General features: G+C 48.8%; 2 protein-coding genes across 7 annotated transcripts in view; one reads left to right on the plus strand and one right to left on the minus strand.

Annotated features, from left to right (window-relative positions):
• SLC41A3 (solute carrier family 41 member 3) overlaps positions 1-8699 on the plus strand; it is a 36237-nt gene extending 27538 nt beyond the window's left edge. For all 5 annotated transcript variants that reach the window (XM_007059962.4, XM_043551645.1, XM_043551644.1 and 2 more), the window contains 3 exons: positions 2391-2525; positions 3530-3678; positions 5359-8699. In XM_007059962.4, coding sequence (XP_007060024.1) covers positions 2391-2525; positions 3530-3678; positions 5359-5544 — 470 coding nt within the window. In that variant the 3' untranslated portion in view covers positions 5545-8699. The remainder of the gene's footprint in view (positions 1-2390; positions 2526-3529; positions 3679-5358) is intronic.
• Positions 8700-11970: 3271 nt separating this feature from the next.
• The window catches only part of CHST13 (carbohydrate sulfotransferase 13), a 77651-nt gene continuing 72615 nt past the window's right edge, over positions 11971-17006 (minus strand). Inside the window, exon 2 of one of the 2 annotated variants that reach the window (XM_043551682.1) lies at positions 11971-16276. In XM_043551682.1, the coding sequence (XP_043407617.1) occupies positions 12115-13188 (1074 nt within the window). In that variant the 5' untranslated portion in view covers positions 13189-16276 and the 3' untranslated portion in view covers positions 11971-12114. The remainder of the gene's footprint in view (positions 16277-17006) is intronic. The other variant, XM_043551681.1, reaches the window with a different exon arrangement.

Raw genomic sequence — 17006 nt, forward strand, 5'->3', positions numbered from 1 at the left:
TGCGACTGACGATGCCAGCTGACTTGGGCTCTTGGAGCTCGACTAAGGGGCTCTTTAATTGCAGTGTAGACATTTGGGCTCAGGTTGGAGTCCAGGTTCTGGGTCCCTGTGAGGTGGAAGAGTCCCAAGGCTTGAGCTGCAGCCTTAGCCCAAACGTCTACACTGCAATTAAACAGCCCTTTAGCCCGAGCCCCACGAGCACAGGGGCAGCTGTGGGTTTTTAATTGCACTGTGGACATACCCTGAGTTTCATGAGCATTCAGTCACTGCAAAATATCACAATAAAACCCCTTTCCTTCCAATCCCAAATCAACAGTCTGAGCTGTGCAATCAGTTCAAGCTTCTGATACACGTTGATGATCAAGATTAGCCAACTGTGGAAACAACCTGGGCTTTTGGATTGATTTTTTTCTGATATAATGTTTAATGCAAGTTAGGCTCATTCTAGAGGAAACCAACATTCATTAAGAAATTACAGCATTGTTCCATATGCAAAGCATTTTGTTGTCTAGCAGCTCTTTAAATTGCAGCGATTCTAATACCCACAAGATGTCTTGCTAAACCTGTCTGCCTGCAATGTAAGCCCACGGTTCGAATTTAGGCTCAAGCCTAACCCTGCTTCTGACTACACACAAATCGCACTGACCCAGGTCCCACGACCTCATGGGGGTGGAGGGTCCAAGCCTGAGTCAAGCTGGGACCCAGGGTTCAAACCATGTTGCTTTGCAGTGCAGATGCTGCCCCACTGGACTTGTGCTCTGGGAGTCCACCAAAAGTATTCCACAGTCCCATGGGCCAACTTTCTTTGTACTTTGGACAGTCAAGTTTGGTGGACAATCAGCTTTTCCCACGCTACACAAAGAGCTAGAGTGGCCATCTTTTGGCAGATCACTCTCCCGTCGACTCCGGTACTCCACCGGAACGAGAAGAGTAAGGGGAGTCGACGGGAGAGCGTCTCCAGTCGACATCGCATAGTGTGGACCCCGTGGTAAGTAGATCTAAGCTACGTCGACTTGAGTTACACTACTAACGTAACTCAAATTGTGTAGGTTAGGTCAACTTTCCCACGTAGTGTAGACAAGGCCTGGGATATGGGTGGTTGGACTCGAGGCTGCATAATGCAGGGTAGATTTTGGAGCTCCAGGCTGGGACCCAGGGTTCAGCAATTCCTAACCTGGGGTTACAAATGAGTGTAGACGTTCAAGCCCTAGATTAACAAACCCAAGGTCTGCTAACTCAGGTTCTATTAACTCTGATCTTACTTTGCAGTGTAGACACACCCTTTATGACAAACCTTTTCCAGTGCTATCAGCCAAAAAGCTACATTAGGAAATCAAATCAAAGCTATTCCATTGATCAGAGCTCATAAAAGTTCTCACAGATTGCTAGATATCAGAGAGAAAATTTATTGGCCCAAAATCATCTGCAGAATTAAGCATGCCCCTGTTTTGGTGCAACTCCCTGTTTGCATGGGCAAAGATGCCCAGGAGCAGTTTGAGGGTTCCCTTTCAGGGAGTCAGATTGCAAATATCACCCTTTAGGTCATATTATTTTTGGATCAGGTCCTGAAGACTTTACTCGGTTTTCACTCAGGCAGATTTCACCTTCAGTGAGAGAGAGAGAGAGAGTGCCTGAGAAAAGAAACAAGTAAAAGCTGCAGGATTTAGCTCATTATTATTTTATCCAGTGCATCCCATTCCCTCCGCCACACACAGGTACATACAGACCCATAGGCAATGCAGGATTGCTCCCCAGAATATAGTCAGTGGTCTAATGGAGAATGTAGCAGCTATTTCATGTTTGCCAGAATTAAACAATTGGGAAGGTACTAATTGCCTTTTAATTAACCAACATGGTTAGGGCTGATTCATTCTCATCTGATTCTTTCTCATTTAGTAAGTGTCAGGTGCTTCAAATGAACAGGATGATCACGGTCTGTTTCACTTGTGATTTAAATAATAAAGTCTCTCTAGCTGAGTCCCTCCGAGAAGCAGAACTGAGAGCAGCAGCTGCCTTTGCACCGGCTGTTTGCACCAGGTGTTTCCCAGAGATCAGTTCATGCCGGCTGGAGATCATGCAACATTTGACTTGTCATAGCAAGCAGACGGTCCCGGGGAGAATGTTTTATATAAAACCACCAAAAAGAGACATTCATCCGAACGTTCCTCTTGCTGTGATTTTTGTGACTGTTCCTAGCATGTGAATAAAACAGCACCACAATGACACGTGGGTTTGGGTTGATCTCTCCTTAACCACCATGCCCACTGTGCATCTGAGCAGATACAGGTTGGCCAACCTTCTGCTAAGTCTCTAGAGACCAATGCATTGTATGTGCTACTTGCTGCCACTAGGAGAGAGGCTTATGGGATTGTTGCATTTTGCACTTGCAGGTGTTGGTGGGAATCTGGTAGCCATCCAAGCCAGCCGCATCTCCACATTCCTGCACTTCTGGAGCATGCCTGGAGTCCTGCCCTACAAGATGAGGCAGAACTGGCCCAATCCATGCACTACGTTCTTCACGTCAGGTAGACAATGAACCCCAGGTGTGCACATCGCAAAACCCATCATCCCAACGAGAGCGCCCTTTGTCACCCTGGCTGGCTAAGGACCACATGGGTTGCGGAGATTGCGCTCCTCTTCCTTCCTGAGAGGGGGAACCTGCAGGGCAGGGTTGAGGTACCTTGGCAAAGGGCAGGTTGGGGGAAGCTTGTTCCTACTGGCTGTGCTGTGCTTGCTCCGTGGATGGACAGGGAACACTGGCCTCCAGAGTATCTGTCGCTGGCAACAAATCATTTGAAAAGAAACTTCAAATTCACGCTCAGGGCGAGTCGCCCATTGTAACTGGGGCCGTCCTAGATGCCCCAGGGCATGAATTAGAAGCGGACTGAAGCACGTAGTGGGGCCGATTCTGATCTCGCTCATGCTGGGAAAATCAGGAGTAGCTCTGATCAAGGCAATGGAGTTACACTGACACAAGCAAAATCCGAATCTGGTCTGTTACTTTTAGATGACTGGCTCATGTTGCTTTTCCTCTGGAAGTCTGTGTGCTGACGATAGGGCAGAGTCAGAGCTAGGAAAGTGGATCACGGTGATTCATAGCAGGAGCTGAGTGGGGACCGGACCTGCGTAGGATAGCTGAATGGAACATCTGTGGGAAACTAAACAAGAGGATCAGGAGAGAATCAGGGAGCTGAGTATGTATGTAGAACATGGTTTTATTATGAGGTTAATGCCAGAAAAAGCTGCTGGGGCCAGTCCCAGAAATACTTTATATGGTGTGAGAAGTGGGATCCAGAGGGGTGGATGAAACAACTAGATAGTTACTCACGATCCCTAATGTTATATTAAGGAACTGAGTATCCTTCAGAAATGAGTTGTCAACAGTCCATGTCTCTCTCCTACTCTCCTGGCAATGGTATTTAACATCCACAAATGTGTCTGTGGTCACTGAAAGATGTACAGCTTCATGCTTCTTTCCCCCTCAAGCAGTAACCGCTCTGGTTCATTTTAATACATGTGTTCTCTCCAGGGGTGAATTCCAAGTCAGCCCGCGTCCTGTTCCTGCTGGTTATCCCCGGACACCTGCTGTTCCTGTACACCATTCGCCTCCTGCAGGGCGGGCACACAGCCATCACCGTCACTTTTGTGATGTTTTATCTGACTGCTGCTTTGCTGCAGGTAATAAAAAGAGCCCAGCTGAGCTGAGGGTGAATCTATCAGCCAGCAATGAAAATCCCAATCACTGTCCCTTAGTCCCAGTCGCTCCACACCACCGTCCTCACCCAGTCGCCATAATCCCAGGAATTATTAGTGGCAGGAGCATCCCTGTTCCAGATGCTGGGTGCATCGTACAGGCTCATGTAGTTCTCTTTGTCCCACTGCAGCAGTAATATATTTAGTGGGCAAATAACAATGTGTAGTTTGTTTGTTCCCCCTCTCCCCCGTTATTGCTGGTCATCACAGCCAAAGGCAAGTGAGCAGATTTTGTGCTAGACTGGTAAATTTCCATGATAATTCTGCAAGGCGGATTTCACATGCCAAAGTGGAAGTCTGTAGGCTGGGGGAACTGGACTCTGTGAGTCAGAGCCACATTCAGCAAGGAGAAAACCAAGCACTAAGAGGCCTGAGATGGCGAGAGATCCCGCATTCCAAAATAACAGCCACACATAGACCTCAGACCGCCAGTTCGATCTGTTCTGCCTTTGCCCCTTTATCCTTTCACTGTTCTGCTTTCCCCGTCCACACACTCCATTATCCTACTCGCAGACACGTCGCTGTCACTTAAACTCACTGATTCTCGTGGTTCATTTGCCCTTTTAAATGAGTCATTCTACAAGTTCATTAGCTTGCAGGGTAAAAGATTGTGGTCCTCCTTTTGCTTCCCTTTACAATCAGGCTTGCAGCGTGTGTGAATTCTTTGCACGTGTAAACAATTGGCTCGGCTTTGCCATCCTCTGCCTATGATTATATGACACACAACCCCGACACCACAGTTGAAGTTGTTTTAAAAAAAAAAAACTTGCTATTCTGCATATCCACCATGGCAAAACCACTCCCACAGTCGGAGCCAAATATGAAAATACATGCAATAAATTACAGCACCGGTAATGGAATCTCAGCAACATCACAGCTGATTTCTAGGGGACCCAGTAGTGAAGGAAACACTAGGCATGTGCTCTTTTTAGTTGCATTATAATCTATGAAGACGAGGAAATGATGCAGGGGGAGGAGAGTTGTGCTTGGTATTTTTTCTGCTTGGTTTATTCCCTTTAGAAATGCCCAGCCTTGTGGTCCCTGATATGCTGAGATGTCCCTTGGAGGACCTAGAGATATGGAGTGGGAGAACTCTCTCAATATTTAATTGAATTAAAAAGGCAGTCTTTAATCCTTAACAAAAGCTTTTCCTCCAGCTGGTTATTGGGATCTTGAGGTAAATGTGAATGAAAAACAAATAAAACCACAAAGATTTTTAAATAGTCTAGATAAAAATCACTTTTCTTTTCAGTGGCTCAGGGTTCACTTGCTTGGTATCTTTGATGTGATAAAAACCTACTAGATCTCCAGTTGGTACCAGGGAGACTGCCAGGAAAAACGAGGTAGACAAGACCCGAATCGCTAACGTAAAAGAGAAGCATAAAACCTCTGCCTACAGAAGTTACCTTCTGCAGGCTGGCCCATTGTTTTTCCCTACATTTTTTTAGGCCCAATCCTGCTCACACTTACGTCTCCCATTGTCTTCATTGGCAGCAGGAACTCCATCCCTCCATCCTAATGACAGTGTATTCTACCAATAGGTACCGTATCCCAGCTGCATGCCTGTCACTCGCTGACCGCTGGGTCTGTCTTCTCTCTGGACAGGTGGGAATCCTGCTCTACATGGCTGATCTAATTGTGCGACTGGTGTGGAGGAAGGCCCTGGATCCAGACAACTTCTCCATCCCCTACCTCACTGCCCTGGGCGACCTCCTGGGCACGGGATTCCTGGCACTTTGCTTCCGCTTGGTTTGGCTCGTCAACGGGACTGAGATGAAACTGGGAAACTAACCGGATATCTGCTGCAACGTTGGTCCATTGCTGCTCCACCAAGCAAGTCATTCAGTATGGTGCTTTAACATGGTCCAACAAGGTCGTTAGAGACTACTTCTAAGACTAAGTCTTTAAACTGAATGGGTCTGCTGTCCTTGCCTACCCCTACTGACCACCGCAGTGCCTTACAGCTGTCTAATTTAGATCAAAAGAAGCAGCATCTGTCTGGATTTATCCAGCTTTGAAAGTGACCTAGCCATCTTAAAACAGTGTACTCTGTCTATGTGTGCGTCTATAAAACCAGGGGTTAAGGAACACAGGTCATATCTTGGCAAATCTGCATTTTGATTGGCTTAAAAATGTATGAACGTAACCACCTGGTAAGTAGGAGACTAATTCACTCCCCACTGAAGTCAATGGGAGTCTTTCCATTGTCTTCAGTTAATCTTTGGATCGGATCCTAGATGAGGATGTTGCAATGTCTCTGATCAGCAGTTAGAGCCCAAGTAATATTTTCTTGCCCCTCTTCCTCCCCAGCACATCCCTGGGAGCAAGAATCAATAAAGGCCTTAAAATTCTCTCTCCATAACTTCTGTATTCAGGGTCTCAAAGAGCATGTTCCCCATTGGATTGCAACTTAAGGAACATCTGTTCAGTAGTTTTTATGGTTTATGGAAACACAAATAAAATGTAAACCATTTCGTAGTGGTGGGGGTGGGATTGCCATTATTTTGATGTTGCTAATCGCTGGTATTGGCACTGTACTAAGGAACTGTTAGATCACTAACACCTAGACCTGCACAGTATGGACCTTTCACAGCTTGGGCCTTATTTCAGCTAGGATACATAATCCAGCCACCCCTTTAAAAAAATACCATGTAGCATAGAAATGTAGGACAGGGTGGGACCTTTAGAAGCTCTCCCGTCCAGCCCCCCATGCTGAGGCAGGACTAAGGAAACCTAGACCAGTCCTGGCAGGTGTTTGTCCAACCTATTCTAAAAGCCTCCAGTAGGTCACACTGTTGATGCTTGTTGATTTCTGTAGAAGTCTTTGGTTGGTGGTGTTCCCCAGCCCTAAGAGAGGAAGCGGGGAAGAGTGGTTGAGGGCACTAGCTTGCGAGACTAAAAACCACAGTTCAGTTCCTTACTCCGCTACAGCCTTCCTCTGTGACCTTAGGCAAATATGTGGAGCCAGATTTTTAAAGAGATGTAGACACCCAAAGATGTAGGTAGTCAGCCAAGGGGATTTTCAGACGTGCCTAAGTGCTTTGTGAGACATGTAATAGATGCAGCAGCTGGAGAGATTGCAAACTGAGTTTCAGTAGGGTTTGATTCAGTCTTTAAGCCAAACTTGTGATCTGGCTTTTGAGCACGCTAAAGTTTTAGACTGAGATTTTTCAAAGGAGCTTATGAGAATTAGGCAACCAGCTCCATTGAATATGAACAGATTTGGGTGCCTAACTCTGTTAGGCCCTGTTGCACATCCCAGCCTTAGTGCTGTCTGGATCTTCCTATGACAGACCATTATGAAGAAAGTATTTGCAATATTCAGATCCCAGTTTAGCTTGTGAACACCCCTAAAATCCTGGGCTGTTCAGCTCTGCGGTACTGCTTGAGGCCCTGTTCTGTTTGCAAACATAGCTCCGGTGACCCCTTTTTCGTTCACAACGGTAAGTGCTGCAGCCCTGGCTGAACGGAACGTTAGCTTCCCGGATGGCTGCATTTCAGCATTCACATCCCATTGTCCTCTAATCATGGCCCTTTATGCGTTACTAACCATCTGCTGCCTGCGTGAAGTCAGCACAATTCAGTTTCAACCATGAGCGGACGTGTGGTAATTGCAGCAGCGTAGACAGGAAGACGGGTTACTTGCATTCAAACTGAAACATCGTTATCATGAGCAATTACAGATGTGTAGGGAAGGGGGCGCCGTGCAGTCTAGGAGTTTGCAGATCTCAAGCCTGTAACCAATTTTTTAAGAAGTGACTGTGATGCTGGCTTGAGAGCCTCTACAGAACAAAGTCCTCCCACCACAGACCAGGTACAGCATGGGCAGCAGCAGGGCAAACTTCCTGTGCAGATTTTCTAAGGACTCCCTTGTCTTTGCTATCTTCCCTGCTAGGGTGGGGATCTGAGCGACTTAGGCAAGCCTCTTCCTAGTGTGTTAGCACAGTCCAGCAGGGACAAAAAGGAGCCTACAGGTGGGATCCTCATGATAAATGTTTCCCTGTTTTAAGAGGAGCACTAAATAGGTGGTTGCTCCCATCATCTGCCCCTACAGCAGTTTTCCCTACAGATAGTCACCTGGGGAAATTCACGCTGGTGCAAAGGGCCAGCACAAGCCCAATGCACCCATGTTGAGGACTTATTTGGTGCTGGCCTTCTGCACGGGGTTGAATTTTACCCCTAGTGACTGGGCCAGTCACTTTCCTGATTTATGATTCCCAGTAACTGATACATGGTCGCTCTTAGAACTTAAAGCAATAATTCACACTTCTAATTTTTTTCTAATAAACAGTATTTCTTAATGACCAGCTTTTTCTGGTTGTAAATATTGACAGTGTCCTTGGGTTGGAACATGTAATCAGTCCCAGCTGTGCCCTATTTAAACAGGCATGATCGTCAAGCAAATGCTATACCTTTTGACTGATGTGTTTTTGTGCAGGAGGGTTTGACAATCCCAGATGCGTCTCTGTGGCTGAGGCCAATATGCCTGGGGCATAAATAGCACTGACGGGCTGTTCGCTAAGGTCCGAGGTCTGGCCGTACTGAAACTTTTGCTGTTTGGCCAAGCAGCAAAATAATTCTGTTGCTATATTGGTGTTTCTTTTCTATCCTCCAGAGCTATGATATAACACAGTGGTTCTCACACTCTTAATCAGGACCCCAAAGTGGGTTGTGACCCCATTTTAATGGAGTCGCCAGGGCCAGTATTAGATTCACTGGGGCCCAGGGCTGAAGCCGAAACCCAAGGGCTTCAGCCCGGGGCAGCAGGGCTCTGGTTTTGGCTCTGCTCCTCCACGCCCCCACCTGGGGTCATTTAGTAATTTTTATTGTCAGAAGGGGATTGCCGTGCGATGAAGTTTGAGAATCGCTGAGAACAGGAGAAAATGGTTTCTGTACAAGGGGCTTTTTAAAGTGCGTATTAAAGGGACATTTATTTGTCTTCTAAACCTGTTTTCTCTCTGTGTATGTGTATATATATTTCAGACCTTATTTCAAAAGAGCTTCTATAACAAGAAAAGAAAAGGAGGACTTTTGGCACCTTAGAGACTAACAAATTTATTCGAGCATAAGCTTTCGTGAGCTACAGCTCACTTCATCGGATGCATACAGTAGAAAATATAGTGGGGAGATTTTATATACACAGAGAACATGAAACAATGGGTGTTATATGGTAACACGAAAGCTTATGCTCTAATAAATTTGTTAGTCTCTAAGGTGCCACCAGTACTCCTTTTCTTTTTACGGATACAGACTAACATGGGTGCTACTCTGAAACCTGTAACAAGATTTAGCTTTAGTGCTAAGGCAGCAGGTAAGTAGGCTGATGTGCACGTGACCAAATTTGAAAATGGGCCTCAACGTGGGGAAAATACAAGCAAGTCCCTTTGTGATAGAGACCTGATCTCGGTGCTAAACTGTTAACTCATTTCTGGGATTTATCGATGCCAGAGGTCCTGATTTTCTGTGTCTTGCTCTTTGTGTTGTCATTCATATCTGTGCAAAGAGGATTTTCTACCATTCTGTGGTGGTAGCGGTTTTTTTGCATTTGCTTTGCAAAGATATTATAACACAAAGTTGAGGGCAGTGGGGAAACAAGCCCCAAAAAGGCAGACCTGCAACTGTTCCAGGCATAAAAATCCTCTTGGCTTAAGTGGAAGTTCTTTGCCTGGAGCACTGGCACGTCTGAGTCCCAGAACTATACGTAACTCGGTGAAAAGCCACGTGAGCCTGCATTTAGATGGATCTAGTATCCAATTTTAAAAGGAGGAAGGGGCGGAGTCCACTTTTCTCTCCATTTTTAAACCTTTCTTGTGAGAACAGTGAAAAACACGGATTGCCTTGGGCAGGGATAGAATGAGCTTTTTCCGGTAATCTGAAAGGCACTTGTCTCTCAGCTAGCAAATGCCCAGTTCACTTTAGAGTCATTCTTGCCATGACACCAGCATGTTGTAAACCGACCAAAACCCAGCACTAAGATCAACAGTTCACACCGTCAGCCATTACTAATAGTAATAAGGATAGTTAGCACGTCAAAGATACGCTCACTCAGCCTCAAAACCCCACCCCTGGAAGCTAAGCATATAGTTGGCTGAGAGAAGAGAAGCTCTACATTCAACCTGAATCACATTTCTCCGTCTGGATGTAAGGTGATAGCCTTTGAGCCCCGTTTCCAAGCAATTCTAAAGTTGCAGGGAATGGGTCTGGCACCCATAGGCTCAACCCAAACAAACTCGATGAGAATCAGAAAACCCCATAACACTTCAAGAGTTGCTCCTTGGTCTCTCTCCTGAGAGCATCTTAGCAGCTCTGGGGTGCAGTCTCAAGCCTTCCCTACACTGTGAGGGGGCTTATTCCTTCACCCACTTACTTCCCTGATCCTTCTCGCATGAACAGAGAGCAACAATACTCGAAGTCCAAAGGTGCAAACAATTCAATGTTTATTGGGGTGAACTTCCAGCAAGCATGATTCCAGTTTCCTTCCTTAGTGTCCACCTTCCCAGCTCTGACACTACAGAGCCATACACATGTGTCCCTGTTCCCATTCCTGCCGTTAGCCAAACATGATTCCAATTTCCCCACCCTCATTCCCTGTTCCCATTTCCCCCTTTAGCAAAACATGATTCCAATTTCCCCACCCCCCATTCCCCCCACACACACACCCACTTCCTGATTGACTGCAGACTATATAGTAAAACTTTGAATTCTGCTTAGCTATACCTTAACCAATCATTTTCCTGAAATTTAACTAACCAATCCTAACATTGTAACATGATTATGTAACCAATTATATCCTACCGCCTTAATTAGTTTACACCCAGCAAAATTAATTACACAGCAGACAGAAACAATCACAGAACCAGACAGAGATTATACAGACAAACAATAGCAAAGTGGGAACTATAATGACAAAACAATACAGAAGTGAGGATTTCACATCCCAGCTATTGATAAGTGAGTTCTTGCCAGACAGGCTGCTCTCAAACTAAGTTTCCTTTTACATCTTCTAGGCACTTCCCTTTCTCTGGAGGCGATAGGCATTATCAGGACAGGATTGTATTCCTAAGAGCCCAACAGCATCTTATTTCAATGTGACTAGTTTGGAATGTGAGGATGTGACCGGTCGCTTCCCAGCTTATGGCTGCCTCTGCTGCTTAGCCAAAGGCCTTAGCCTAAGCACAGGGCCTCAGACTGTCACAATAAGAGAAGGCCCTTACACTGGCCGACAGTGATTTTGATTCTCTCTTTTATACCTCTAGAACTAGCCAAGTGATAAGAATACACCTAAATTCTTAGAGTACAGGCCTTTACAGACAGGCCTGAATATCTATATCCTAACATACACTACATAGTTTTGCCTTTTGCCAACAAAGCAGTGGAGGTACACACACTGCAAAGCTACTTTTAGTGGCAAAATTCTGTTGTTTTGCATACAAAAATAAAACCGCCTCCACGAGAGGCATAGGGCTATTTGCGGGAAAGTTAAAGCAACGTGTTACTGTAGATGCCGCCATTCATTATGGCGCCATAACGGGCCTATCCCAATATCCCACAATGCCCATCGTGACCACACTGCTCTCTGTTTTGAACGCTGCTGCCCTGCATTCCAGCTACACAGGCATGTGTCTAGGGTTGCCAGGCGTCCAGTTGTCTCGGGGAACGCCCGGTCGAAACGGGACCCTGGCAGCTGCAGTTAGCACTGCTGACGGGGCCATTAAAAGGCCGGTTGGCAGCGCGGCGGCGCCCACAAGCGGTCGCCAGGTCCTTGCAGCCCCTAGGCGCATGGGCAGCCGGGGGGCACTGCGCTTCCCCCACCCTGAGTGTCAGCTCTGCGGCTCCCATTGGCCGGGAACCGCGAACAATGGGCGCTGCAGGAGTGGCACCTGCGGGTGCGAGGGCAGCGCTCAGCGCCTCCCTGGCCACCCATGCACTTAGGGGCTGCAGGGCCCTGGCAGCCCCCTCTTTCACCTCAAACCCCTCATCCTCAGCCCCACCCCAGAGCCTGCACCCCCAGCCAGTGTCCTCACCGCCCCCCGGCCCCCCAGCATGGAGCCCTCTCCCACACTCTGAACCCCCCCCAGCCCAGCCACCCCCCCACACATACCCCAAGCTCCTCAGCCCCACACTGAGTCCACACCCCCATCCAGCACCCTCACCCCCTCCTACACCCCAACTCACTGCCCCAGCCCAGACCCCCCCACACACATCCCAAACTCCTCATCCTCAGCCCCCACACTCCCCGCCCCAGCCCGGTGAAAATGATGATGCGAGTGAGGGTGGGGGAGAGTGAGCGACAGAGGGAGGGGGGAATGGAGTGAATAGCGGCAGGGCCTTGGAGACGGGGCAGGGGCAAGTTAAAGGTGTTCAGTTTTCTGCAATTAGAAAGTTGGCAACATTCCCCCCCACTGTGCCCCCAAACCCATTTGCTCCTTTCTCCTCCCTCGGCCCCAAGATTGGAGAAGCCCTGTCTCTGCGCCTCGCCAGGGCGTGCAAGCTCCTCCAGTCCCAGGGCCCCAGCAGGGGTCCATGTGCTGGGGCTTCTCCTGCCACTCCCTGCCCTTGTGTGGGGGCCCAGGGTCTGGGCACTGGGGCATCTCCCGCCCCGCTCCCCCAGCGTGATTGCCAGGGATCGAGTCGGGGCACTGGGGCTTCTCCTGCTGCCCCACAGCTTCTGCCAGGGATGGGGTCGGCAGGGAAGGGGAGGCACTGGGTCTTCCACTGTCCGGAGGCTTCTGCCGGTGGGGGCTTCCCCTGCCGCCCCACATCTTCTGCCAGGATGGTCGGGGAGGGGCTTGGTCTTTCCCCCGTCCCGCAGCTTCTGCCAGGAACAGGGTTGAGGGATGCTGGGGGGCTTCTGTCAGGGATGGGGTGGGCACAGGTGTCTTCCCCTGTCCCACGGCTTCTGCTGGGGAGCAGAGTCGGGGCACTGAGCGGTGGATTTTTTTTCTGGGGCCTCCCAGTTGACCAGGGCCCTATCAGCCCAGTGGCTAATCCGCTACTGTCAACAGCGCAGGGTGCGGCTCGTTGGTCTGTGGGCGAACTCGGCGGGAATCCTGCTCTCCCCAGCACGAGGAACACGGGCAGGCACAGCGGGCTGCTGCTGCAGAGGGGACATGGGGGAGCTCCTGCTGTGCTGTGCAGATTGGTTTGTCTTAGAGCCAGCATGTCGGCCCCCCCAACACACACACTCCCCCAGCACACACTGGGGGGCGGGGTGTGAGAGAGTGTGTGCTGGTGGGGAAGCGTGTGTGTGTGTGGGGGGGTGTATGTGAGAGAGACAGAGTGTGTGTTGGTGTGTGTGTGTGTGTGTCTCTCACATACACACTGTCCCAGTTCACACTGTCTCTTCCTCCCCCACCCCTTCAGTTGAAAGGCAGTTGGCAGTCTAGTAGGCTGTCCATGGAATGATGGGATTGAAAAACCTGCATCCTCCGACATCGTACCTGCCCCATGAGGCACCGTAACCCCTTCCTGAAGCACCCCGCGGCCAGTTGCACAGAGGGATAGCTACCCACAGTGCACTGCTCTCTGTGGGAATGCACAAGCTGCTAGTGTGGATGCACTCTGCTGGCACAAGGAGCATAGTGTGGACATGCAGCAGCTGTTTAATTAAAACAGCTGCTCTATGTCAGTGTAACACCGACAGACCCCAGTCGTTGGCAGGAGGGCGTGAACGTGGGACCTAAATGCTAAATGCATGAGCCTCAACTCAGTGCCATTAGAGGGGAACAGAGCACCACACCAAGGAGGTGTGTGGGTTACATCAGCGTACCTTTAGTCAACAAAACTCTATAGTGTAGCCAAGATCACAACCAGCCAGGGTAGCCCAAGGGCGAAGAGAGGCAAGGCAGCTTTATGGCTCCCTCCCTCCAGCACACTGCCACCACAGAACCTGCTCCAGGGTGAGGGAAAGTGCGCGCGCGAGAGAAAGCACCAGCCAGCCACCTGTCCCTTCACAGCCAGGGGGCAGAAAGGGAGCATAAAAAGGAGATACACAGAGTCCCTGTAATAGGCATAGAAGTAAGGTGACCATATTTCCCAAAGTAAAAAAATGGGACTTTGCGTAGGGCTGGCCTGAACCACCTGGCATCACCACATGGCCCAACCCCACAGTGCCCAGGGCTACGGGCTGGACACCTCTCCACCCCCCTCCCAACCCTGGGGACACACCCCACTTTTTGGAAAAGTGTACGTTTGTTCCCTTTGCTCTTGATCAGTTGGCAAAAGCAATATGTGACAAAAGCCGAGTTTTGCCAAAAGAAGACAGGACATCCGGGATAGGGCTTAAAAAGGGGACTGCCCTGGCCAAAACGGGACGTATGGACACCCTACGTAGGAGGCAATGGGCAGCACACAGAACACTTGCACAGAATTGGATAGTCTGATATCGAGTGAGGAGGAGGGGTTAACCGAGAACAGAACCTGGTGGACGGAGGAATGGGGGACGGGGTACACAAACGCCTTGAATGGGGGTGGGACATGTGAGACCCTGGGATGCAGGGGAGAGGAGACCAGGCAACACACAGAATCTCTGGCATGAGGAAGGGCGTTAGGAGGGGTTGCTGGGAGCTCCTGAAATAGTGGGGGAGGGGAGGGTAGCACACAGGCAGGGGGTGGGGGAAATGAAGGGCTGCAAGGAGTCACAGGTGTGCGCAGTGAGTGCAGAGTCTAGCAGTAATCAAGTATGCACCCCTCTAGCATTATCTACAGTTTAGGGGTGGGGCAACAGGCCCAGAGCAGTTAACGCTCAAGCTCCCACAAGTTACAGGCAGAATAGACCACTGGAGTGTCTGCTGCTCTGCCATCTAACCCACGCTACCACTTCCACTGCATCCATCGCAGAACAAAGCACCATAGGCCTGATTCTGCTCTGGGAATTACGTCAATGGAGTTACAGCAGTGTGAAGCCACTGTGACAGGGGACTCCCCCTGATTTCATGTTCAGGTGTCCCGAGCTGCCTGGTGAGCTAGCACCTTGCCCCATTTAGCCTTATTTACTGAAAGCATCTGGTTTAGAGGACTTAAAGCCAGAACTCAAAGGGCTTTACGTGCCTAATCCACAGGGAGTTAGGCACCTGCATCCTGTTGCAGAACTGCAACTTCAGTGGAGTTACTCCTGCTTTACCACCATGTAAGAGAGAGGAAGTTGCCCCTTTCGCTTGGTAAGATCCCCTTCTTGTTCCATTATGCCTTCACTGTTGAGGAACAAAAGGGCTGGGACTGCAGGAACAGCCTGACCCGTGGCCAGCTGAGGAGCATCACCACTGCAGCTAGAACTTGCTTTCAGCAAAGGAGGCGATGACTTCGGCCTCCTACCAGAGGAGGGAATGGGGTTGGTGCAGGGGGAGAGGGGGAGCAGTATTCCCCAGCATACACTGCCCCAGTAACCTCACCAGCGGCGGTCATAGCATAAGCCAGTGTTTTTCCAGAAGCAATGCCTGGTTAGAAGTGCAGCATTCTCCCAGGGTGTAAGAGCCAACAGGTAAACACAAGCAAATCTGGGGGGCGGGGGGATGAAAAAACCTTCACGACGAACACTGCCTCCAAAGACATACTTGACAACACAGTATTTTTCCCCTTCACAGGAAGCCTGTTTATTCCTCCAGCTGGTTAAACAAGGCAATCAGTGTCACCCAAGAAGCGCTGAAAGGAAGCCTTGGCATCACTGAATCTCAGTTTTGTTTCACTGGCAGAAGAACCTTTATGTCATTAAATAAGCCACTGGGCAGGGTGGGGGGAGAGGGGGAGAGGTGTTTAATATCAGGCAGTACAGAAAATTGTTTATGGTCTGAAGAATGAAGAGCACAGTGTAGCTGGGACTGCTTAGAGAAAGGCTCCGTCTTTCCCTTCGCCACTGTGATGCCAGAAAAGCAGAGCATTAAAGCCATCAGTTGGATGCCCCCTCTTTTTTTAAGTTTATAATATATATGGTAATTTGCATTTGTATTGCAATAGCACCAAGAGATCCCAAATAGGATCTGGCCCAGTTGTGTCAGGTGTTGTATAAACACACAGGAAGGCCTCGCCCCTGCCTTAACATGTTTACCGGAAGCTTTTCCTCTATAGATCTGAAAGCATTTTTGAGAAGCAGGAGTAAGTACCCGCATACTCATTTTACAGTTGGAGCCTCTGAAGTGCTGAAAGAGAGAAAGACCAAAGTGGCCCCTAATTTTTTGGCTGCCCAACCGCAACTGCTCAGCAGTGTCAGGCAGCCACAATGCCAACGGACGTCACTGGGTTGTGTGGCTGCGCCGCAGCACTGAAAAATTAGGCCGTAGGCATTTAAGGTTGGGCATCAAAAAAACCAGAGGGTACTTCTGCCAATATGGGCCTAAGTGAGTTGGAGAGTCACACAGCAATGCAGTGGACTAAACCCCAAGTTTCCTCATATTGCTCAGTGTAAACTTGTCAAGGTTGTGAGGCCTGAGAGTTGATCTTTTGCCCCTCCTTTCGCATGTGTACAGCACCTTTCATCCAGGAATCTCAAGCCACTTTGGTAAAGATCATGACACACACACACACACCCCTACTTTACAGCTCACAGCACAGGGCTTCTGAGCCACCCTTATCACTAGGCCACATCCCCTTCCTCTTGTTTAAGGATTTGCTGCTGTTGAGGGAACTGAGCATTCCCCAGAGCTCGCCCTCTGCCATTTCAACACCTTGACTCAAGAGCTGTGTCTCTCACAATGCCTGATGGGTATCTCACAGGTGGAAGCATCTTATGATCTATGGGAAGGATTCAATTTTTAAATAAGTACCATCTGAGGGCTTGTGACTGAATGCACCCCTGTATTCACAGCCTACACACTATTGTAATAATCTTTGTACGAAATCAAAAACTAATAACTCACTGGTCAATGATATCATGGTGAAATAGATATAGCAACATGATCTGTAAAGTTACAAATTCCCCCTATATGATGGTGGTAGCACATGTTCAAACCCACATACCCCTGCTTAGGCAGGAGTGGTTTAGCAGGTCTAGCTTAAACAAAGGCATGTGTGTTTAATCTCAGTTTATGTATAAGTACTAAACAGGGTCCTTAAGATAGCAAATCTGCATTTCAGCATACACAGGGGAAAAGAAAGAGCACAGGGGTACCTGTACCCCCATCCCCATGTTGCCTTCTTTGAGTAAATTTTGCTTTCAGGGGTAAGCCTCAGACTAATCCACTTCAAAGGGGGATTGGACTATAAAAGTGAGGGGCAAAAACACACCAGTGTCTCTCTTGCATGCATGTGCCCTCTCAGAC

Source organism: Chelonia mydas, chromosome 7 (assembly GCF_015237465.2).
Source record: "Chelonia mydas isolate rCheMyd1 chromosome 7, rCheMyd1.pri.v2, whole genome shotgun sequence".
Classification (NCBI taxonomy): domain Eukaryota; kingdom Metazoa; phylum Chordata; order Testudines; family Cheloniidae; genus Chelonia; species Chelonia mydas.